Raw genomic sequence first — 19,553 nt, forward strand, 5'->3', positions numbered from 1 at the left:
CCTGCTTGATAACATCGCACAGGATTTTTGAAAATCGGGGCCGACCACAGCTCCACTAGAAACTGAAACGGATATCACCTAGCAGATTTATTTAGCACATAAAGAATTAAATAAAAAAATTGTGAAACTAAAATAATCCGACTGTAGGAAACAGGGTCTTATTTTATCAGAACGTAAACACAAAGTGGTTAGAATGTCAACCTGGAACGCTTGACCTCACAGATGTTGCGTTTATTGAAAGTGGATCACATGTGAGGGGATGTTTAACTTGATCTCATCTCATCCATATGTGGAAGGTAAAAAACCACAAGACTTGGATATCTGCAGAGCTTTGTGGTACACAGATTTTTACATTTAAAAAAAATGTGTAACTAGGAGGTTTGCTGAGTCCACAAAATACAACACAATTATTCTGCACATTATCACATTGTTATGTGGTTTCTCTTCTCATTAAACCAAATTTATGATGGTAGCAAGTAGATAAATCAAGGTAAAGACTAGATCGTCACGAACATGAAACTTTCATCAGTGAAGGGAAATGAAAGAAATTCTCGTTAAGCCCTTTTTTCATTCAGTTTAAAAAGCTGTTACACATTTATTAAACACTGGATTCTCAGCTGATTGAGACAAACATAATAATTGAAGGAATCAGACGTGTTTATTAAATTCAGTTGCACATTCTTTGGTAATTAAATGTGAGTGAACTAGCAGTCCTAATTGGCCCAGTCTGATCCATCTGTAGATGAGCTTTAAAAGCATGTCATTATAAACACATCAAAATATAAATTTCAATGAACAATACTCTGAGGCTCAGAGTCACATAATTGGTTTAAGTCTACTGACGAGAGGCACTTCCCACAAAATAATGCACATGCTTCAAATTCAGCATTTAAGACTCCAGGCCGACCACAGGTATTATTATTTCTGCAGGACACCAAACGACCTGAATGACTATTTAGAGAGCTTGTTTCCCAACCTGCCACTCAACTTCCCTAGTCTGGGATACTCACTATGCCTGCACAACATGCAAAGACCCCTTTTTCTCTGTTAAGAATTCCTGTCCTTGGAGTGAAAGTCCTGTTTGATGGGTCCTGATTGCAGGGTCCAAAGCCTGTTTTCCTCAGGGCCAAGGTCACACTGGTTTCCCCAGCTCCAGCCTTCCAGGATCAGTCTTCCTCTGAGGAGGGCAGGGCTCCTTCATCATGAACCTCTCTGTAGGCAGCCATGGGGCCATCGTGAGGAGAGTAGCTCCCCATAGAGATCTTCAATCCCTCAGACAGTTTCTGGGCTGCCAGCTTGGCCTGCAACTCCTGAAATTAAACACAAAATAACAAAAAAGTTGACATGAATAGGCTGGTAAATAGTAAACAAGCACATTATTATAAAGCAGCAGAGACCTAGCTATTAAACCCTTAAGAAAAGTAGGACTGATTATAAGCTTAACAGTTGACAGCAGCACACTGTTTGACGTTTGGCTCTACCATCAGTAATTGGATGTGAAGTCACACACAGTACTCACACTGTCTGAACACTGCCCTCTAGAGCTTGAGGAGGGACCTCACACTTGGTTGCAATAAAAATAACTGACAAATTTAATTAGATCAGAAAATATGACATATTACAACTGTATGAGCTCAATTTGTTTCATTCAAGGTTCAACTCAGCATTTTGTTGGAAGAATTTTAAAAGTTTCTACCTTCATCTTATACTTGGGTGGAATCCATCAAATGTTGATGCATGACAGTTTGGGTGAATTTTATGATTTATTAAAACATTTGTTGATTTCTCGGATAATTCATTGATCTTGATGAAACAAAATCTGGCACGTTTAAGAGACTCTACTGAGTTCCATTATCATCCTATAATTGGAGTAATGTAAATTCTACTATTTTAAAGAAGGCACCAAAATAAATAAAGAATGCACTTCAATAACATTTGATGGTCAACATATTTTTAAATGTATTCATAAATGTAATAACCTATATTTTCAAAGGAAGTCCTTCAAATCAAGGCTGTGTTCAGGGCTACTTCAGCACCGTGTGAAAAAACAGCCCTCTCATTCATTTAAATGAGGTCAGACCAGGGCTGCTGACGCAAGTGGCTCCAGCAGGAAAACAAAAATTTAGGGTCCTTCAACAAAAAAGTTCATGCAAGTGAATATAAATATTATATTATAATTATTATATTATTACTTTGTAACATTCAGACCAGATTTTTATTCTCCACATCTTGATCACCGCGTTGAAAGATTAATAAAACTGGAGTGGGTGAGAGAGCAGTAAAATGCTTTACCAGAATACAAAACATAATTCAGTTTATTGCAGACTGATAAGTTTTCAATCAAATGTAACTCAAAGTGAATTTCATAGATTCGTAATTGCATGTCTCATCAGTATCTGACGCAGCACACGAGCACCAAGGCAAACTCTTGCAGTCTCGGCCTTTCTATGTTCAGTGTCTTGCGATAATGTTTATTGTGATTGTGAAATCAAATTGAATTGAAGTTGTCGAGCACAGGGCGGTTTTTTGTCTCTACAGCCTGTTTGTAATGTTTGAAATTCACCATGGCTGATTGTAACCGAAGCATTCACATACAGTTACCTCAGCATGTTTCCACTCGCTGTGAGGGCGTAATATTTGCTCATACAAAGACTAAATATGTTTCAGCAAGTGGAAATTCCTGACCCCGTCATAATTTCTTCATTTTAGTATATACAGTGCATGTATAAGAGGAGTGCGTGAAGGGCTCAGCTGCACAAACCTTATGCTTCTTGGTTTGGTCATTCAAAAGGACGGCCGACTCATCCAGAGACAGAAGCTGAGCTGGGCTGTAGTGGAGTGGGGGCATTCTGGCAGCAGTGATGTCGTCCAAGTGTTTTCTGTCTCTCTCCTTCCGCTGCTGGACAGAGAGCTGCACCAAGCCTTCTGTGGCCTGGCCGGGTGACGAGGACCCTGATGAAGAAATGTCACCTCTGTCCAGCAGCCTGGAAAAAACAATTATTTACCATCAAATAACTAATGTTGTCAAATTGTTACTGAATGAGATCTACACAATTATTTACTTTTTTGATGTTTGATGTTTGCAAAATACATCATCACATTATTAAACAAAATCCACTTACTGATTTGTTTTAAATTTCTGCCTCATAGGAGCTGAAGTCTTCTCTGTTCTTTCCAGGACAGTTAAATAGTGAGGCTTTCTTTCTGTGTGCATTCTGAGAAAAGGATTGTCTCTCTCTTTGGACTTGCTGCTGAAACCAGTACCAGATTCAGACAGTCTGACCCTTTCCAAGGCCTCCACAAGGTCGCCCTCTTTTGTCTCTTCAGAGTTCAGAGAGGCCCCAGCAGCAGCCGTCTCCATGGTTTCACCGGCAGCTACTCTGGAGACTAACTGGTCCTGTCGCTTGTCCAAAGTGGTCTTTTCCTGTACGTGAGCGGAGACAGGTGAGGTCTCCCTCTCATGTACCACACTTCCTGCTGCAGTTTCACTTTGTCTGTTCGGCTGTGCTACTGGTGTGTTGGGTACAACACATTTCTGCAGAGAGAAAGCCTGCTGGTACTTGGACTGTAACTCCATCCTGGCAGCAGACACCAAGCTCTGTCTCCTGTCCTCTTCATCGTGGTGTTCAATGGCAAGACGCACTTTCTCAGCAAACTCCGATATCCTTTTACCTTTATCAGGAAGAGACTGCAATAACTTCCTGTGGACAAGATGAACCCATCATTACATTCTAGGTGCAACCTAGTTGGAGATAAGCCAAAATTAAATGTAAATCAAGGGATTTTACAAGTCTGTCGAACTCTATAGGAGAGGTAGACACCATTCTTACAAAAAATATATTCTACCTTGATATTTGTATTATTGTATTAGGTGGGCTAGGCTCTGGTGAATGGAAGGCCATAACTTTTTCATAATTTTCATGTTAAATAAAACCTTCAAAATCTAAGATGATCTGCATTCATGTTTCTCTACTCATTTTTTTTTTATACATCTGTATTTTGGAATGAAATAATCTATATGCCAAATTCAAATCATTACATAATTCTATAAAAAAAAAATTCTATTACTATTTAATCTAATATTTCTGTATAATATAACAGTGCTGAACTATTTGGCCGCAGTGAATTTTTTCCATTGATACAAAAAATTTGATCCGTCACATTTGAAGCTACATTGGATGTTGACATCTACAATACTGTCCGAAGCCTTTAGAAACTTCAAATGTTTAGATTCCTGACCATCAGTGAGGCGTCTGCTTGGTCTCATGTTCACTCTACGGAACAACAACTATCCAAAACATACAGCCAGAGTCATGAAGTAATATCTTCCTTGCTGAAATGAAAACAAAATCCTGCAGCAGAGCAGTGATGTCATTTAACCGTCTGGGGACTACTCACTTTGATGTACATCACTGTGTATCTTGCATTCTCTGTATTTTACTTCTCTGTTGTTCTCTACAGCTTTGACAAGTTAAATTCATTGAGGAGAGCAGCCACACAGCACTATTATATTTAGTACTACACTTTTTTTTTTTTTTTTTTAAATTGCCACAGGTCAACTTTTACTTAGTTGAAAACTTGTAATCCTTCAAAATAAAATGAAACATCAGGATAGTCTTCTTATATATTGTATTATATTCAGTGAAGGATAAATATCAACTGATCCAGCATTAGAGGACAATAATGTTTTGAATCTTGAATCTGTGTCACATGGAGTCAGTTTAGGATCCAATGAAGAGTCAGAGGTCACTGAGACAGACTGAGGCCACAGTGGAAATCTCTAAAATACAACATCCCACCTTGGGATGAAAGTATTTCACTCCATGGCGACATGTCAACAGATAAACATGATGCTATTGAACCCAGATGCTTTAACAAACTTCAGACACACACTACAGGGAGAGAAACTGACATATTGACTGTACTGATGGAAAACAGCACATCTCAGTATATATTAGTGTAGTTAATGTCTCCTTCGTCTTTACTGTCACTGAGGCAGGAGTGGTCCTCCACAGTGGTCCACGTGTGTCTCAGCATGTGAGAGCTGAACATGGAGGACACAGACTGACTGGTTACTGGTGTGAACTCACTGGTTGGACAGTATCTTCTCCTGTCGCAGCAGCAGATCCTCTAGCTCCTCTCTTCTCTTCTGCGTCAGGTCTCCCACCTGACCCTGGCGCTCTGTCCGCGACATCACTGCTAGCTAGCTACTGACAGCTAACTACTGACAGCTAGCGACAGACATTCACAGCAGCAGGAGCTGGCGTTTAACACGCGGCATTAAAATAAAACTGAGTGTGTACGTTAACCGAGTCTAACATTCGCCATTTAAGCGACTTTTGGGGGGTTAAACAGCTTCAGAAAACTCCTGGAGCCGCAGCTTGTTGTCTTCAACATCAGTTTCAAAGTTGGCTTCCCTCTCTGGACCGGAAATTAGACACGAGAGGCGGAGCTCTCTCGCCCCCCAGCGTACAGGCTGGTGAAGTGCACCTCCTCTCCATGCCACAGCCCAACTGGTGGCGGTGATTTGCTGCCCCCTGCTGGTCAAGTGTCGTCATCAGCCTCGGACAGAGACGTCAAAGAGGAGTCTGTCACTCCAGCTTGTCGTGACCTTTACAGTGTGTGCGCCTGTTGTGCCACTCCTCCATTCAAGCTGATTCTTTCCTCTCTGTAGACAGTGCAGTCAGTGTGAGCAGATTTTTCATCTCTGCTCTTCCTGCTTGGATGTTTCCCAGCCACCTGTTTCTCCCTCAGCTCAGCAGACAATGACCTGAACTTGAACCCAGGACGTTACAGCTGTGTCCTCTCTGTCCTCTCCCACCATTCAAGGTTGGTCTGACTCTCGGTGCAGCTGCACACAAAGTCCAAATCTCAATGAGCTCCAGAGCTGCAGGATCCAGATCTGACACGACCTTATTAATATCATTCCTCACCTCATTGCACTCCAATCACTTTAGTCATTCAGTTTTATCCATGTTCTTACAATCAGTTTTCACAGTCGTTATCCTGTTCACTGTCCTTCTACAATCATATATACACTAACTCTCACTTTACTATTTGAGTAGACTGGACTGATGTTTCCTGTTTTAACTTGTGCCTCAGAATTGCCCTCCGGGGACTAATAAAGTTGTTTTGATTTGAATTGTATAGTGCCTGCATTGCATCTATAAGTAACACTATAATTATTTTTCATTGAAACCCCCAGTATGACAGAGCTTAAATATGATGGTTTCACAACTGTTCCCGGTCCCTTTCTCTCTTTTATTCCCCTTTTCCACCCACCTTACATCACCTCCCCCATTTTTCAACCCAACTATGGAATCAGATGGTCGCCCACACTGAGTCGGGTTCTGCCAGAGGTTTCTTCCTGTTAAAAGACCGTGTTGGCTTTCTTTGTGTTGTAAGGTCTGGACTTTACCAGGTTGTGATTTGGCACTATACAACTACAGATTTCCATTGTGAGGCCTTTGTACATAATTTCCTGTGAACTGCAATAAACAATAGGAATAGGAAAGGGCAATAGAGACAGTGGATTTTTGTTTCTGCACATTTACTTAGAATCTATCTTGAGTTTAAAGCTTAAACATCCAGGATGCGAGTTCTACAAACCAATAATAAAAAGGCTTTTGTGTTTCTCACTAGTCACAACTATTTCCGACAGATCAACCCAGATCACCGAAAAATGAGGCAGCCATAGAGCGACATGGCTTCAGACATCTGTTAATGTATGGCTGCGTGTTGGCGTCCATTGACAGGGTCACAGTCAGGATACCTGTACAGTAAAGTCTTTATTAGCCAACCATCTGCCGGCCTCATCTCATTAGTTGCAGTTGGATATGTAGCATTAAGGTAAAGGCACATCATGAAGTATTTTCCAATCACAGTCGTGGCAGTGCAGACAACAGCTGGATAACACGTGTGCCAGTGGCTCAGAAATGGCAGTCACCTCATCACGGTAAATACATTTAAAAGTAATTTATCAGTTTTATCATCACCACATAAATGTACAGTTATTATCGTTGTTATTATATTACCCTGTTGAGAATCATCTCCACCACCAGTATCAGATAACAGCTGCTCACAAAGGCACGAAGCATGTAAATAAATATAATGTACATAATGTGACAGTAACAAAAAAATATTCATTTAATTTGTACAGAGCCAATAAAAAATGATAGTATACTATATAACCTTCATAGACGTTCACTGTAAACAAAACAAATATAATCCTTCAATATGTTATTTACAAAAAGTTTTTTTACAGAGCATTAGATTATTTACACCCTACAACATGTATCACAATTAATAGTGCTATGTGCACACAGAGAATCTGAATGTAATAGAAAATATAGACTTTTCATTATCGACCAGATTCCCATTCTACACAGTATAACTCATTAATGTGTCTGCTTCTTACTGGTAAAAGTGAGATCAGTGGTCACAAGGTCATTTCAAAACTATCGGACCGAAGCCAACTCAGCTTTAAGGGAGGAGTTTAACATTTTAAAAGTTAAACTGCTCTTATTATCTTTCTTTGCTGAGGAATAGAAGAGAGGATCAGTACCACGTTCATATGTCTAACTGCAGTTTGCTTAGTGTTAACCACAGAAACATATTTAATGCACTTGTTCAAAATGTACTGATTCGACAAATCTCTGTCCAGACGTATCCAAAACAGGTCTAAATCTCCAAATTCAACAAAATTGTTTTTTTAATTCATAGACATACTGTTTGATGGGGACTAATTATTGATTGAGAGCAATGGCAACAGAGATAACTCCTGTTTAACTGATAACTTTACACTTCACTGCCTCCAATCAGCTTTAAAGATGCTGGAGATCGGGATCAGACATCCTTGTGAACTGGTCTCTGTCCTGAACCAACTGATTAATATGACTGTCCTGAAAAACTGCCATGCATCATATCTGAACAAAAAACTGTGATTTAGGCCAGTTGAGCCTGTAGTGAGAACGTAGCTGCAGCTGTTTTCCTTTTCTTCAGCATTATTGCTAAGCTAAGCTAATTTACTGCATCATCGGTATTATAAAAACGGGAGTGGTCTCAATCTTCTTATGTAACTCAGCGAAGCAAGAGGTAAAGGCTATTTCCCCAAACTTATATAAATATTACTATCGTTTTAAGATGGTTCTATTTTTATATTTGCTGTGATTTCCATCAGTCTCATGAACGGTGTATAAACTCCAGATGCTTTCGATCGAGCTCTAGGAGACGGCTGGGAGGACGTGGATTCCTCCGGACTGGAGCTTGCGTCTGTGTTCGTTGTAGTGTCCACCTCGTCTCTCCCGGGGCTCACCGGCGTCTCAGGCTCAGCTGGGCGGTTGTAGGGGTACGTCCCACTCTGCGCCGGGGGGGAGGACACCAGGGTGCGGCTGTATTCGACAGGAGTGTATCTCAGTAAACTAGACTCCAGCCTGCTGGGCGGAGGGTTACTAGGCCTGAACGTCCTCGGTCGGGAGGGCATTGTCAGATAGAACGATGGATGCTGAACGGGAGGTGGAGGGGGTAAAGGTTGCGTGGAGGGCAGAGGTTGTGTTGAGGATGAGGGCTGGAGGGGGGGTGGAAGCTGTGTGGGTGACAGAGGTTGTGTGGGTGATGGAGGTTGTGTTGGTGACAGAGGTTGAAAGGGTGAGAGAGGTTGTGTTGGTGACAGAGGTTGTGTGGGTGACAGAGGTTGTGTTGGTGACAGAGGTTGGAAGGGTGACAGAGGTTGTGTTGGTGACAGAGGTTGGAAGGGTGACAGAGGTTGTGAGGGTAATAAGGGGTTTGTGGCTGATGGAGGTTTCATTGATGGCGGCGGCAGAGCGAGTGGTGGGAGTTGATTTGGATGGAGATGAGTTGGTTGGAGCGTGTCATGACTCTGTACTTCACGTCTGCAGATGCACAGTCAGACATCAGGGTGAGAAATCACCACCAAACCAAACAAACCAACCAAATACAACCTGAAGCTACTACACATGTTTCTCCAGCATGTGGGCGTCTTACCTGGGGAGCAGATCGCAGCCTACTCCGATCTCCCTGGTTTCCAAAGCCTCTCGAGGCCTATTCTGTGTGGACATAAAATACTTCAGCTTGTCTTCTAACTCATTATTCTAGGAAAAGAAAAGAAAGGAAACAACACTGTCAGGTCAGACACATGCAAGGGCCTGCAGGGAATTGATAGGTGCAGTGGCGTGAGGCAAACACACAGACGCTGCTGAATGTTCAGGACATCCAGCGCTTATAGCAACCCAGGCAAATCCACTGTAGCCATGCATTAGATAACCACACCACACCAAAATCACAACACGCAGTGAACACGCAGTAATCACACCGTTTGACTTCTTACCTCACACTCCACTATTGCTATTCTGTCCAGAAGCTCGGAGATGAACATGTCCTTCTGGGCGACTTGAGCTCGTAGAGTTTGAACCTTCACAAATTCAAGAAGGGTTAGGGTGTTTTCAGGCAGATCTCATCTCTGCTAATTCAATACATTGTTGTGATCTTATATGGAGCGTTGGCAGTTTAAACCTTCTTTAACATTGTTAGATATTTAGTTTGTGAAATTTGGTGCTTATACAAATAACCAGTAATCTGGAGAAATGAAGCAGTAACTTGAAACAACTTGGTACAAATTACAGAGAAATTATAGGCCGAACAATAATGGAAATAAAAGCTCAATTCTAAACCAAACTTAATATTTATTAATTATTAAGTTCTTATTGTAAATGTGTGCTTTAAACAAGTCATTTCTCACAGTTAATAAACAATATGCACAATAGAAATACATAGAGACTCGCAAGCATCTTAACCATTCAGCTTTTGTCGACTCTGAGGCCTGGAGTTAAATACATTCCTGCTGCACACTGACTTCATCTGCACTCTGTTGCTTTAGTAAATGATCTCCTGCTTCAGCCAAAGTTAATATCCGCACTCATCATCGAATCACACAGCAGAACAGAGGAAAAACAAACCCTCCTCACCTCCTCGATCATTCCTTTGACTTTCCTCTGCTGGCAGAACACCATGTCGTTCAAGTGTTTGATTCTCTCTCGGAGATCCCCTGCTTCGTCCTGCAGCTCTTTGGACCTGAACACGAGCAGCGACCAGTTAGTCCCACAGACGGGATGAGCTCAGGACAGGGAGGGGTTCTTTTTTTTGTTTTACAGAAATGTGCAGCCAAGTCAGATACTTCTCAGATTAGGTCATGAAAAACCTCAGGAGGAAAAAGGAACTACAGCACCCTAATGCATCTGCAGCCTCTTATAATGGAAGGTTGTTCTTGACTTTAGAAATAACAGTTTGACCAAAGAATCTCAACTTGAAGATGAGGAGCCTTATATACAACACTACCACAAGTGAGCAAACGTCACTGACTGAGAAACATCATATGATTGACAGCCCACTAACGATAAAGCTTATTAACTGTTTGTTCCTTAAGTTTAATTTGTACCTCTTAGACACAGTCGAGTCAGTTGTGTCTTTCAGCTCCACCAGGCGGAGGCACTGTTCACACTCCTGAAGCTTCTTGTTGAGTTGACTCTTTTCCTGTGGAGAGGATTATTCCGTTTCTCTCAGTTGTTGTGAGGAAACAAATCACGATTCTCCAAACAACGTAACATTCTAAATCCACAGTTTATTTTCTAAACATTTCATGAATTTCATTAATCTGGTGATAGCATTAAGGTCTGCAGTACACGGGTGACCTGGATGGATGGATGGATGGTAGGTAATGCTTTTAACACATCTGATACCACATGGATCTTTATGTAAGTTTGAGTAGTTTAACGCAGGTACCACAGCCTCAGATCATGACCCAGCCCAGAGTCAATCCCGGCTGTTATTAGCCAAGAGCTAACATACAGAGGCAAACACCATTCACACCAAGAGACAATTTAGAGTCTCCAATCAACCTAACCCCAATCTGCATGTCTTTAGAAGCAGGAATTTCAGAAGCAGGAACATCTGGACTAAACTTTGGCAAACATGCAAACTCCTCACAGACAGATCTACCCCAGCTGAGATTCCCACCAAGACCCTTCCTCTTCCTATTCTGAAGAATGATTTCTCATTTGTCCTGTTGAATCGTACCTTGCTCATACAGTCCAGCAGACGCTCCAGCTCAATGATCCTCTGGTCCCTCTCACTGATCTTGGCCTCTGCAGTCCTGATGTGTCTCTCTGCGTCCTCCAGTCGCCTGATGTACTCATCCAGTTGCGCCTGTGGGAACAGAAATATATTTTAGTTTCGGATTCGAATTTAGTCATTTATCTTACTTTGAAGTTATTTTTTATTTGACTCTGTCTCTGTAAAATGTGTAAAAATCGATAAATCATCTTGATTGGTTACTCCACATCTAACCTGTTCTTATGACGCATACAGTAAGTTCTGGTTTCTATCAGCATTGAAACTGATGCGCTCCTATGACATGAGGAGTCAAGAATGCAGACCTGTAGGTTTTCAATCTCCTCCCTGTGCCTCCGTTGTTCTTCCAGAAGCTTCTCATCGTGCTCCCTCTGCAGCTTCTCGGAGAGCTCCTGCAGCGCCTGAACGTTGGCCTCCTGCGAAGACTCCACCTGGATGATTCACAGCGCAGCAGAAATAAGACTGAGCTCGGCTGATCGTGTCACATTGATGGTAGAACAGGAGAGCAGATGCAGCTGATGTGCTGCTGTACTGCAGTGAGAGGATCTGCTGGATCAACACAAACAGCTTTCTCCACTACTCCAGCCTCTCTCTAGCTCTCTTCTTTAAATATGAAACAAAATCAATTGTGCTTGCATGTGTGTGTTGAAATATGTAACAATTCAAAAAGAATTACATTGGTTTTCTGGCTGCATCTGTATCAGGAGGATGACAATGAGTCAGGTGGTGACACGGTGGGAATGTGCACAATCATTCAGTCCAGGTTTTATCATATATAATAATGTATAATGATGAATTAGGCAGCTGGACTTCAGTGTGTTTCCAGCTGGTTGTCTCACACTCTGAGTTTATCAAAGCTCTGCATCTGATTGATTCATTGACTTGTTTGTCTTCTTTCAGGCAAAGTATTTTTCCTTGGTCTGCAGAATTTAGGATTAAGTGACATTATTAATATGTGAATACATGAATGAGGTCACACTGTATAGTATAGATATATACTCTTTACTCAGGTCTAGGCATATCGTTAGCCAGCTTTTTTGTTAGCATTCCAATTGCATTGTCTTCTGTGCACATTACCAAGTCTTTTACTTTATGTCATATTGATTTATGGAAACTTGGTGCAGCTTGTTTGAATCGAATGGGACTGTCGGAACTTAGTGGAGATATGCGCCCAACTGAGTGCAATTGTAGTTATTGATAATAAAAGGTATTATAAAAGGTATGTACTTATTATATTTATGAAAAATAAGTACTGAGTCTAGTTTCTACATGTGACGGGTATTTCCCATCATTTAGTAACTACACCTTTCCGCTGTTACTGACTCATCAGACCACTTTGTCACAGGTCATTTGAGTATTCACTGGAGCCGGTTCTCCCATGGGAATGTTTTGACATTTGTGAATGCATGTGTGTGTCTGTGTGAACGAGTGAGTGTGTCCTCAGTCTGACCTGCAGCCTCAGAGTCTGGTTTTCCACCTGCGCAGCGGCCAGCTCCCTCTCTTTGTCCCTGAGCTTCTCTTGTGTTTTCTCACAGTTGCTCCGCAAGCTCTTCACCTCCTCTCTGGTGTCCAGTCGGCTCTGACAGTTCTCCAGAATGGATTTCTGCAAAGGAGACTTCTTTTACTCATCAAGCCAACCCACTGGTGATGGAACGCAGCCGTCATCCAGGAAGTCTTCACTGGCTCGGCCACATTGATTTGTTACCTGCAGGGTGATGTTGTCAGTGATGAGGGAGCTGTTCATCTGATCGAAGCTGTCCATGGCCTCCGTCCGGACCCTCACCTCTGACTCCAGACTCCTGCGATGTGAGTTTGCAGACTGCACAAACAAATGATGCAGATTTATTCACAGCTCACAGACAGAGAGAGTTCGATGAGGGAGTTATGGGTTGTTATGATGCTGCGTAACTCATTACCCTGATTTCCTGTGAAAGCTTCTGCATGGATTGCTGCATTCCTCCAAACTGACCGTACATCCTCTCTCTCACCTTCTCCAGAGAATCTCTCACCTGTGTACACACAAAACAGACAAATATTATCAATGCATCAACCCACACAGCCTTGCATTGTTGGTGTGATGCTGACACGATGATTCGTCGCCTAAGCTCTTGTTGTTGTTGTTGTGTTAGTCTCCACTCACCTCCTTGATGTACTTCATCTCATCGTTCAGGTGAGTGACCGTCCACTCTCGCGCCATCACCTCCTCCTGTCTGTCGGCGCCCGCCCGCTGCACCACGCCGTACACTTTGGGCCCATGATGCTGCGTCGAGGACTCTGGCACCCCATTGGTCGTGTCTCCAGGGTGCTGAGGGAGACAGGATAGCACCGGTCAGGTTTCTGTAGCCACCCCTTCCACCACACCAGGACTGTCACGGTGTCTGAGTATCTGTGTGTTTATGCTTTTACTGTACAGACTTGCAGGCGCATCACGTGTTTGTGTACAGATGCTCATGCCTGCATATGTAAACGTGATCAGGTATTTCAAGCCCTACTGCTGCTGAGCACAGGAAACAGGAGGTTGGCAACAAACAGCTTATAGAAGTACAGGGTGTATTGAAGGTGTCATGTTTCTGCAACCCAGTACACAAGCTGCTGCCGTTTCTGCCTATTGTGCCTCTGACAGCCTAGACCCCGGTGGAAACAGATGCAGGGCAGCCCAGGAGCAGAGCAGCACTTTACACAATGAAACTAAACAACAAATGACAATTATTATCATGACACAGATGAATGACTTTGGCCTAGGAGTTTAATCTGTAAGAATATATACTTCAATTATAATCCCAGAGGCAGAAGGATTTATTTTGAAATAATAAGGGAATTATGATTAGAACTATTAGAACTATTTATCACGGCTGCATCCAATACTTCCTAAGTTGACTTATTCAAATTTTCTGAGTTGTCCAACAAACAGCCAAAAACATAAACATTTACTGGACAATAGAAGACAAACAAAAAACAAATATTTACATTTTAGAAACAGGGGCCTGATGATTGATGACATCTGATGACACATTTTTTTTTCTGTTCTTCATTTTCACTCATTTTCCTGAACCGCTGAGGATGAATATTTAAAGTCTCAAACTCAAAAACCTCCACCAACATCTGTTCATTCTGAATATCTTCGAGAAGATTATTAATGACAGTCTGGGAGTACATGCACCGAGTCGTGTTTTACAGAGGCATGTCAGTGACACACTTGTGTCGCGGCGTTGGGCCTATTACTCATGTGGTGGATGAGGCTGCCTACCTGCTGAGGTGACTCCCTGCCAGCTGGCCTCCCTCTTTGGATCAGCCCATTCTTCTTCTTCAAGGCGCCACTGACGTCTTTCTCTCTCTGAGCCTGCACACAAAACAACAACAACAAATGTTCATCACTGGTGTCGTGTGCAGACGCTACAAAGTAAAAAAATACTCTAAACTCCTTCATCATTTTGTGTAAGCATTCCACACCACAGACACCTTGTCATTAGCAAAGCCTTTGTCGTGATAATGTCTTCGAGTGTGTCGTGTTACACATAGCAAAGACTCAGAAATCATGCAAACAGTTTCCATCATGTTTGTTCTCTTCATCTTATTATTCATTTCTCCTTTGCATGTTTGTTTTTCCCTCCTCCATCCTGCAGTAATATAAATTTGTTATGTATACTGTAAATGTATGTGAATGATTTGCTTTTGGATGGATGGATGGATGGATGGATGGATGGATGGATGGATAGATAGATAGATAGATAGATAGATAGATAGATAGAGAGACAGACTGACACTTTTAAAAGCCTCTGCTCAGACTAAATGTTCAGATCTATTACCAGAGAAACAGGCGTCCGCCTCCACATCTCTCAGAGATAAGAATGAGGAGAAACCAGAACAAAGACGCCAGTGTTGTCTGGGCTGAGCTGAGCCTCACATTTCGGCACCGCTCAATCTACAGAGGACATTCTGCAGAGAGACGCTGATATGTGGACGTGAGTTCCGGCCGATTGGAGGGAGGAACCTCTCCACAGTCATATTTAAGTTTTAACAACACTGCGGCGCACTTCTCTGAGAGCTCAGAATTTTAAAAGCTCTCCGTTCTTTCGCTTCAGCTTTGGATTTTACAGTGTTTGACTAAACTGTGGGAGAATGTTGACCAGGTTTTTGTCGTGCAAACTGCAGCATAGTAATTTTGGTGTGAAGAGCACAAAGGGTTCCTTTTGTGTATTTCATAACCATCACCAACTACCTGAATGATGCACCTGAAAGACGTCCCTTTGTAATAATCACCTGTCAGTGCATTGTCAAACGTTTCTCGGTGTCTTATTTTGAACTAACTGCCCCGTCCAATGACTTCATTGTGAAGGCGTCCACTGACTGGATTAGCTCCTGATTTCCAACACAAACACACAAGGGTTGTATTTGCAGTCAAAACACAAAGACCCTCTCGTGCAGCTCCTTGAGATGAGTCGTGTTCACATCGAAGAGACATTCAGCCATTGTACGGACGAAAGCTAATACTGCAGGTGGAGAAACATGTAAATGCATCCGCTGTGCTTTTCACTCCTGGGTGTCATGGCGTAGAGCGTCTCATCCAGGCCATCGTCACTGGCTGGATTGTGTCCCTGATCTTTCAGATGCAGGGACACACCCTTTCTCCTTTCTGAGAACCGTGTTAACCAGCGTTTCTACTGACACACAATCTCTCTGCTTATCTCCATCAGAGGATGTATCAGCATCTTCCTTCCTCCTTGATTAACTTCCGCTTTCCCATTTTTGTTTACTTCAACCCAAGTGACCTATGTTTGACCTTCGCTAAAAATCCAATGTACGATTCAAGATTGAACAGCTTGTGTGAAATCTATATATAAAGTATAATTAAATCTGTATTTAAAGACAAAATGGAAACTCAGTGAGTAAATAAATGCAATACAAATTGGATTGTTAAATCGTGTTTAAACACTGTGTGAGTATTTGAATTGAACGAGTTGCAATAACAGGAGCACCTTCAGAAAACTGAACTCTGATATTCCTCTGTAAATTCATCTGTAGGGGGTTTTCCTACATTTCTGTAGTTATATTTTGAATCACTATGTGAATATTTTCATGTGAAATATTTTTGTAAATATATTTTCGAGACAGTGTCAGCTGTCAATCATGATGTTTCAGCCTGTTTTTATCACAACAAATTCTCTTGAACAATCATCACTATGATTAGAATAACTTAACATGACGGAAACGATCTCTGAGATCAGTTTATTTGACCTGTTTTTCGACTCTTTATCTTAGTCCATGTCTCATCTGCTACCACGGTGGAGGTGGGGTTTTTTGGCTTCACTTTTGGTGAAGCAGTCACGTCGTCCATCTTTACTCGATGGTTTCTTTATTCTAAGACGCATGCTAACAAGCTGATGGCGTTGATGTTCTCGTGAACAAAGTTATTACACAAATGTACCAAAGTGGTATTTTTTCCTCGTAAGCCCTTTCTTACCATTCGGTTTTCATTTTCAAAGCAACATTTCTATTTACACTTTTTATTTTCTCTTCACCTGAGGCGACTGACTGTCTGTAAAACCAGCCTCTCTGCTGCTGATTGATCGGGGGGGGGGCTGACTGTCAGAGACACACTGTCTGCACAGGGCCGAGAGCTGCCTCCTCACTGAACACACACTGAAGTACACGTCATCGCCGAGCACATGCAATACTCTCCACTTTTGTGTGCACACTTGACCGGACTGTCCTCTGTCATCAGTTCCAGTAGTAGTGGGCACGCCCTCCCTGTCAGAGATAAGGACAGCGTGCTATCTGAGGAGAGATAACTTGACGAACACCACACTCCTTGGCCAAGGTTCATTGAAAACATGCCACCAGGATCCGTCTGTCAGGATCCTGCGTTATTGCAAGCACCAGAAGCAACTCCTCAGGGCCAAGAACAAGTGTGGTATCACACTCAGTTCTCACACTCTGACTGAGAAACTCTGGCATCAGCCTGTGGACCACAGATCCTTAACACAAACAAAGAGCGGGGCAGAGCCACCTACAGCAAACACCCTGCAGCGTGGACTCATAGTTATCATTTCACACAGCAACAATGTGCAACAACAAACATGGATACTGTCTGACATATTCTTGACTTTGAGCAAAAGCCGGTGAGCTTTGTTTGATAAGTTACCAGAGTGTGTTTTTACAGTTACAGCTGGACTGTCAGGTATTTTTTTATATTTTCTATGGAATAGATTTAAAACACACAGTCATGGAGGAGCTTTGAAGTAAATTTGAAACAGCTGTATGTGCATTGTCTCTCTCACACACACACACACACACACACCCACACACACACACACACACACACCCACACACACACACGCCCTCCTGTCATGATTATGTAACTGCACCAGATGATGAAAACACATGAATCTCAGATGCTGCACCGTCTCTCTTTCCAGGTATCATGAATGTGTGCGTTATTTTTGAGAGACACACAAATTCACCTGGTCTGTTGAGTTGAATTCAGTTTACCGAGATGTAGCCTAAGGTGGAACTGGTTGCATCAATCGTGTACATATCTGAGGAGAGCTGTCGAGCAGGATTTATGTGCAGGATGCAGCTTGATTAATAGCAGCGTTTCAATAGGAGCGAGATAAGTGACTTACTGTGTCTGAGTTGGTTGTTTTTGGCTCGTTGCTCCCATTGTCTCCCGCATGGAGAGTCAGCCTGAGACGTCTGATCCTCCTCTGAGAACAACAAACACACAAAAGGCAAATAAATGATATGGGAGCACATTCACATTTTTTTTTTGTTGTGTTGCTGTGAGAAACAGCAGCACAATTGTGTTTTATTTATAGAAAATAGTGACAGAGCTGCAAACAAACTTCATGCAAATGCTCGGAAACTGTGAGACGTGTTTGGTTCTGTACTATGCAAAAACACTTTTACAGTTATGTATTTTGAAATATCTCATTTCAAGACATTATTTAGAATGACTGCATTATACTCATATCATTCCCAGTTTAGAAATATGAACAGGTTCTGTCTTCATTTACAAACAATGGTGGTAACTTGAAAGTACAAAGGCCGGTTTTATGAGAGAGCTGTTCAAATAAACATGACAGCCTCCTGCACACTCAGCTCCCATTACACGCTCCTGTTAGTGAACACATCCCATAACAAACATGAACTTTCACAGGATCAGGGAACAGAAAATATTATCCACAGTTTACAGATGAGAAAATCCACAGTGTCCGTACAACAGGGGACAAACAGAGCAGGAGGAGGGGGGGGGGGGGAACCACTGAACTGTTTTCAAAACACAGAGGAGGAGAAAGAAAGAGACACAGGGAGAGTTTCAGTGTCCTGACTTCTCTGGGACAACTTCTTACCTCCGAGTCGGGAGATTCCTCTGTTGTGGTGGTGGAAACAGTTCGTCCTGAACCGTAGCGAAGCATGTCTCCTCTTCTGTCCACTCCTCACTTCTCTTACTCTCCCCCTGTCCAGCCCTCCTCCCACCCTTCCTCTCCTCTCACTCTCCTTCCTGTGTCCTGCTCAAAGTCTGAGAGCGACCATATGCCCCCAGCCCCAGCCGTGGGGAGAGAGGAGGGAAATTCCACTCTGTCTAACCTGCTGCTGCTGCTGGTGGTGCTGGAAGTGCTGGGAGTGCTGCTGGTGTAGCTTTGGTGGTGGGAGTCCACAGGACCCTGAGGTACAATCCAGACCCACACTCAGCAAAACAAACAAAGAAATGCCATTGTCTTGATTCCAAGCAGACTGCTCATCTAATCCACTGGGCTGACAGGCTTGTCAGTCACTCAGCGAGCTCTCTGCCTGACTCTCGACTCTCCCTGTGTCATTCAGTTCTCTCATCAGACCTGTTGGGCCACATTTCACCTGCCTCCCTGGTCAGAGGGCGGGTCCTGAGACAGGTGGAGCACTTCTTATCAACATGGGTGGGGGAGAGGCGGGGCTGCGTCTCACTGGGAACTTCACACTGAAGGAGCTGGACAGTATCTCCCTGTTTTGCATGTTTCTGATTACTGCAAATTGTATTTCTACTACTTGGTCACGGGCAATAAATATATGACTTTTGTTCTTTTATCAAAAGATTGGTCTCCTACTTTGCAGTGGTGGAAAGTAACTAAATATTAGATACTTAAGAATTTAAATGGGAGTTTTTTGTACTTTACTTTAGTATTTCCATATGCTACTTGATACTGCTAGTGTGGAACATCTTTTTATATATATTTACTTGACAGTAACAGTTACTACATAAAAATGTGACCTATAATGAATTATTACAGATGAAAGTATCAAACGTTTTTATTAAATATAATGTGGTTTTATGTACATTTAGCATATTATTACATCATGGCACTGAGCAGAGCACATACCTCCACCTATTCCACAAACTCATAGATAGCAGTTCCCTAAACATCTCTGATCAA

The 19,553-nt window shown here is 42.4% G+C and overlaps 2 protein-coding genes across 4 annotated transcripts; both read right to left on the bottom strand.

The window, feature by feature from the left end:
- Positions 1-639: 639 nt before the first annotated feature.
- polr2m (RNA polymerase II subunit M) lies at positions 640-5,430 on the bottom strand. Its single transcript, XM_053426517.1, has 4 exons — positions 5,091-5,430; positions 3,123-3,701; positions 2,762-2,984; positions 640-1,310 (listed from the first exon to the last, which is right to left on the bottom strand). The coding sequence occupies exons 1-4, from the start codon at positions 5,192-5,194 to the stop codon at positions 1,167-1,169; spliced, it is 1,050 nt and encodes a 349-aa protein (XP_053282492.1). The 5' UTR covers positions 5,195-5,430; the 3' UTR covers positions 640-1,166.
- Positions 5,431-6,769: 1,339 nt separating this feature from the next.
- On the bottom strand, positions 6,770-19,028 carry myzap (myocardial zonula adherens protein). 3 transcript variants are annotated; one of them, XM_053426500.1, is made up of 14 exons: positions 18,495-19,028; positions 17,769-17,849; positions 14,393-14,485; positions 13,286-13,450; positions 13,062-13,154; positions 12,851-12,964; positions 12,596-12,748; positions 11,451-11,576; positions 11,092-11,220; positions 10,454-10,548; positions 9,984-10,089; positions 9,347-9,430; positions 9,004-9,110; positions 6,770-8,891 (listed from the first exon to the last, which is right to left on the bottom strand). In XM_053426500.1, exons 1-14 carry the CDS (start codon positions 18,558-18,560, stop codon positions 8,138-8,140), a joined length of 2,166 nt encoding a protein of 721 aa, XP_053282475.1. In that variant the 5' UTR covers positions 18,561-19,028; the 3' UTR covers positions 6,770-8,137. The 3 variants fall into 3 exon arrangements, with proteins under 3 accessions (XP_053282475.1, XP_053282483.1, XP_053282467.1); XM_053426508.1 differs by having other exon boundaries at positions 9,004-9,065; positions 12,596-12,760; XM_053426492.1 differs by having other exon boundaries at positions 12,596-12,760.
- Between the last annotated feature and the right edge of the window lie 525 nt (positions 19,029-19,553).

The sequence above is a fragment of the Pleuronectes platessa genome, chromosome 1 (assembly GCF_947347685.1).
Source record: "Pleuronectes platessa chromosome 1, fPlePla1.1, whole genome shotgun sequence".
Lineage (NCBI taxonomy): Eukaryota > Metazoa > Chordata > Actinopteri > Pleuronectiformes > Pleuronectidae > Pleuronectes > Pleuronectes platessa.